This window comes from Mustela nigripes, chromosome 5 (genome assembly GCF_022355385.1).
Source record: "Mustela nigripes isolate SB6536 chromosome 5, MUSNIG.SB6536, whole genome shotgun sequence".
Lineage (NCBI taxonomy): Eukaryota > Metazoa > Chordata > Mammalia > Carnivora > Mustelidae > Mustela > Mustela nigripes.
The window spans coordinates 26,220,439-26,225,634 of record NC_081561.1 but is presented as its reverse complement, the minus strand read 5'-3'; the positions used below and the strand labels follow the sequence as shown (position 1 = coordinate 26,225,634).

General features: G+C 38.5%; 1 protein-coding gene across 1 annotated transcript; it reads right to left on the bottom strand.

Annotated features, from left to right (window-relative positions):
- Window positions 1–215: 215 nt before the first annotated feature.
- On the bottom strand, window positions 216–1,160 carry LOC132017166 (olfactory receptor 2W1-like). Its single transcript, XM_059398967.1, has one exon. It carries the CDS (start codon window positions 1,158–1,160, stop codon window positions 216–218), a length of 945 nt encoding a protein of 314 aa, XP_059254950.1.
- Between the last annotated feature and the right edge of the window lie 4,036 nt (window positions 1,161–5,196).

Sequence of the window (5,196 nt, the reverse complement as noted above, 5' to 3'; positions counted from 1 at the left end):
TTATAGAGGGCATGGATTGCATAGAGCACTTAGTGTGGTGAAAAAATAATGAATACTGTTATGCCAAAAATAAATAAAAAATAAATTTTAAAAAAGTACTTATTATTATTCTTAGTACATGGTAAACATCCAATAAATAGTCTTTGCATAAATGAGTTGATTCATGTTCTGTTGGTAAAGGTCAATATTATTTTGTTAGTTCTCTTCCATCTAATTCATGACTTGGCTGACCGTTTTTTGACACAGAGTATTCTCTTTACTGCACTCTTTACATCTTTGTTTCTTAAAGTGTAGATCAGAGGGTTAAGGGTCGGTGTGATGATTGTGTAAAAGAGAGAAAGGAACTTCCCCTCATCTTGGGATGTGCTATTCTGTGGCCTCATGTACATGTAAATGATTGTTCCGTAAAACAGAGTTACTACTGTGAGGTGGGAACCACATGTGTTAAGGACCTTACTCCACCTTGCTGCTGACTTGATCCTCACGACTGCTTGAGTGATTACTGCATATGAGATGAGAATTAGTGATAGAGGTACTAGAAGAAATATCACCCCAAGAGCAAAGACAATGACCTCCATTACTTTGGAGTAGACGCAGGCCATCTTAAGCAGGGCTGGCATCTCACAATAGAAGGTATCCACTTCCTGGTGGCCACATCTTGGTAATTTCAAAGTCAGGGAGCAAAGAATTAACGAACTGCAAAGGCCACCTATCCACGCAGTGAACACCATATTCTGGCAAAGCTGAGGGTGCATTATGACCGTGTAGTGAAGAGGCTGACAGACAGCAGCATAGCGGTCATAGGCCATCACAGCCAAGAGAAGACATTCGGTGGCTCCCAGGTCAAGGGCAAAGAAGAATTGGAGCACACACCCTCCATACGTAATAGACTTTGTTGGGCCCCATAGATTTACCAGCATCTGGGGGATAATGCTTGTCGCATAGCAGAGATCCAAAAAAGACAAATTGGATAAGAAGAAATACATGGGCGTATGGAGCTGGGTGTCTAGGTAAGATACCAGAATGATGGTTGTGTTTCCTACCAGAGTCACAATATAGAAGATGAAGACCACCCCAGAGATAATGGATTCTAATTGGGGCCGATCAGAAAAGCCCAGCAGGATGAAATCTGTGGTGGAACTTCCATTGTTTGTGTCCATGGCTCCTTAGGAAAGTCTAGGAGACAAGATCGTGGTCATCAAAATAGCATCAGCCCTAGGCAGAAATAGCTTGCCATGTAGCTTATCATGAGTATCCCCAGTTCAGTTGTTTGTGTGCTCTCTCCCATTTGGACCACCTCTGTTAACACTCTCCTTGTGTTCCTTGCCCAAAGCCTCTCTGTGTTTACTCATAACCAGAGTGGTTCTAAAAATAATATATGGCAAATCCAGTGCACCGAGTTATAAATCATTGAAATGGTTTAATGATGCCATGTCACCTATGTTTCTGTGTGATTTGGTTAAGTGATAAATCCATAAATTTAAGATTAAGATTGGAAGAGTTGTTCCTTGTTGAAATTGTGACATAAGCATACTTGGTCATGACAAATTTTTGCCTTACCCAAGAAGTGGAATTTCAGGTAAAAAGTTAAGGGACCCACTTCCTAGGGACAATCTTTAGTATTTGGCAGCAGGATCAGTTTCCATATTCATTTTCAAATGTGTTCATTCCAGCCATTACCGTCACTGTCCCTTCCTTGATTTCCCTCCTCTTCAACATGGCAGACACTGCTGTTCCTTTATCAGTTTTGCTGTTCCCCACTCTACTGACCTTTTTTGATGCCAGGAAAAATCATCTTTCCTATTAACCTTCTTTTCTGTGTACAGAGGACCCATATTTCCTAGAATGCCATTCATGACTGCTGTATAGCATTTAAATAGCCTTACTGATTTGTTGCAGAGTTAAAGATTGAACTAATTCCAGAAACGTTTGGTTACCACCCACACACAGCAACCACCTGAGTTAGCTCCAACTCACCTGGCCATACTGCAAAATTATGTTGGCAGGTAACTGGAACAAGAAGCAGCTCAGTAAACAGTCAGTGAGTTGTTTTTCTTTGTGGAATGTCCCAGTTCCACAAATGAGTCAATGCTCTGCTTGCTTCAGACCTCTATAGGTAAAACCATTTTAGTTCTCTAAGAATTCAGAAAAGAGATAAGGAACACATAAATTTCACTATTTCTGAATAGTTTATCATATCACTTTATAGACAGAATTTTATTGATTGAATTAGTTTATAAATGTTTTTTAGTTTTTATTTATTTTTTTGATTCGTAAATTTGTGTTTTTTTGCATAGAATTTCTGGCCGTAAACATCAGACATACGGTAGTTTATATTTGTTGTGTGTTTGTGACCAGGAATAATAACTTTACTTGCTGTCATTACAGTAAAATAAGGTGAATTAAATTACCTACCATAAATGGTTGTTACAAGCAGTTTAGTCAGAACATGAAAATATTATTATCATGAAAAAGAACTGTTCCTACCAAGTAGCATGAGATAGGGATATAGCTTTTCTCAATACAAAATGGAATTTAATTTAATTAATGAATGTGATGTTTTTATGTGATGGATGACTGCTAAGTTGGGCATAGTGGTTAAGTGCACAGATTTTAGACTCAGAGTTTGGTGTCAAAGCCCAGGTTCACTAGTTGGCGGTAATGTGTCCTTGGGCAGTTATGTTATTTTTTCACACCAACTTCCTTATATGTTCAGTGAAGATAATAATGTTCCTCAAAAGGAGGTGGTGGGATTTAGTAATTGTGAAAGCACTAGGAACTGTGTTTGGTTCATATTAACTCTCAAAATTAAAAATTGTATTAACCTACCCACAAATTATTATTGTCACTGTATTCACTCCTTCCTGTCATCATTTTTCACCTGGTGATTCTACCATGATGGTCTGGAACTGAACCTGAATGCCTAAAACTTCATGTTTGCATAACTTTTCAAATGCACACACACTCATATATACAAAAGTGACCACAAGCACGGTGTACATACTAAACCCATAAACCCAGAGGCAGGAGAGGACAGAGGACTTAGCTCCCAACCTGTGTAGGTTACAAAATGCACTGGGCATCCTTTGACCACATAAGGCTGGGATAGTGCTGGGAATTAAAAGGTCACAGAACTTTAGAGCTGAAATAGACTTAGAAAGTGTGATCCAGCCTTCTGCCTTAGGATGGGGGCCTTCCACCGAATACCCACAGACTCCAGTTTTCAGAGCTTCATAGCTCTGCGCCTTTAATCTGTGCCTCATCCCTACTCTTTGTGTTGAGCTCAGAGATGCCTCCTTAACATCCAAGACTGATGCTTTTTCTTTATTCTGGAAATAACAGAGAATATGTCAATTCAACATGGCTTCATTATGAAGAACAGTTTTATTATACAAAAAAACATAGATGCAGAAGAAAACAAAGGCTTGATGAGTGAAGGTGAATGTTCTTGTAACTAACAGGCACATCCAGAAATAGAATCTTGCCAAGCACCCCAGGAACTTCTCTTCATGACTGGTCCTGATCATTACACTTCCCTCTTTCTCAAACTATCCACTATTTTTTTTTTTAATTTATTTTCAGTGTAACAGTATTCATCGTTTTTGCATCACACCCAGTGCTCTATGCAATCCATGCCCTCTCCAGTAACCACGACCTGGTTCCCCCAACCTCCCACCTCCCGCCCCTTCAAACTATTGATGTTTATAATACTATTCTGATGTTTATAATACTCACCTAGTTTAACATTTTTTTTAAAAATATATATTTTAGAGAGTGTGAGAGAGAGAGAGCATGGGGGGAAGGGGCAGATAGAGAGGGAGAGAGAAACTCACGCAGGCTATGCTGAGCACAGAGGCTGAGGCATGGCTCGATCTCATGACGCTGAGCTCTCACCCTGGCCCCAAACCAAGAGTCGAACCCTTAAACAACCGCGCCACTAAGGTGCCATTAGTAATCTTCTTGTATTTAGTAGCTTGATTATGCAAATGTGCACCTGTAGACAATATTGTTTAGTTGGGCTCATTAAAAGTTTTTTATATGTCTTTTGAGTTTCTTTTAATATTGGAATCTCTTATCAAATATACTTTTATTTTTTTCTCTTTATTTATTTTTTTAATTAATTTTTTATTTTTTATAATCATATATTTTTAGGTCTATATTCCTAGACTAAGTGTTTGATGGCTTTCGGCTGCTTCTAACACTGTATTATGTTCAATTAGTACACTTCCCGGTTGCCATCCATTGGACTCACTATGGTTTATCACATACCTTTGATTATGAGCTGAGCCATGAACACTATACCATAGGTGTGTGAAGAAGACAGTGAGCATCCATGAGGCGTGTATAGTTCCTAAAATATATGTTTGCTTGGTTTAACAGGGGGAAAAACATTAACAGCTGAGTTGGCACTTTGGGTCACATGGGAACTCAGGTACTCACTGGAAGTGTTAAGCTGGAATTATCCTTCATGCAATTGTATGTTGTTCTATGAAACATAACACAAATGAAGCAAACATATTTAAACATAATTTGAATGTACAGAATGATGTGGAGAGTAAACTAGAAGGAAAATTAGAACATATTTACATTTCAGGAGGGAAGAGTTCACAGCTGTCATATTCTTACATAGTCCAAAGGTAGCCATCTTCCCATGATGACGAGCCTTCATTTCAGCGGTAATCAGAAGGATTCTTCTTTGACAAGTTACTGAGTTCATGAAATACTGATTAGTCCCGACCACTTGTTCTAACAATTAGATCACTTTTGTGTTTAAATGCAACAGCTGCACTAATGTTCAGTGAGGTCTCTAATGTGAATGTTGAAGAAAAACTAAATGTGGGACTGGTGGAAAAGCTGATGAATTTCGTTCGTTGAATGTATTTTTGATGGGATATTTGCAATTTTTTTGTATACACTCCTGTTAGAGACACATTTGTGGGTGGATCTCTGCCTAATTAAACCAGGAGAGCCCTACACTTGTTCATGTGTACTCAAAGAAGTGTTTATGTAGGACTTAAAGGCTAGTAAGTTAAGGTGGTGTAGACCCTAGGGACTAGTGCCCCACAGAGGGATTAATAGGACTTAGACCATGGTCAGAGGCCTATCCAAATAACCATTTTAGGAGCGATTCCCTTAAGACATTGGGTTTCACCTGTTTTTTTTTTTTTTTTTTTTTTTTTTTTTTTTTTTTTTTTT

Coding starts and splice junctions, on each gene's coding strand:
- LOC132017166 (XM_059398967.1), bottom strand. CDS start 1,160: ATGGACACAAACAATGGAAGTTCCACCACAGATTTCATCCTGCTGGGC.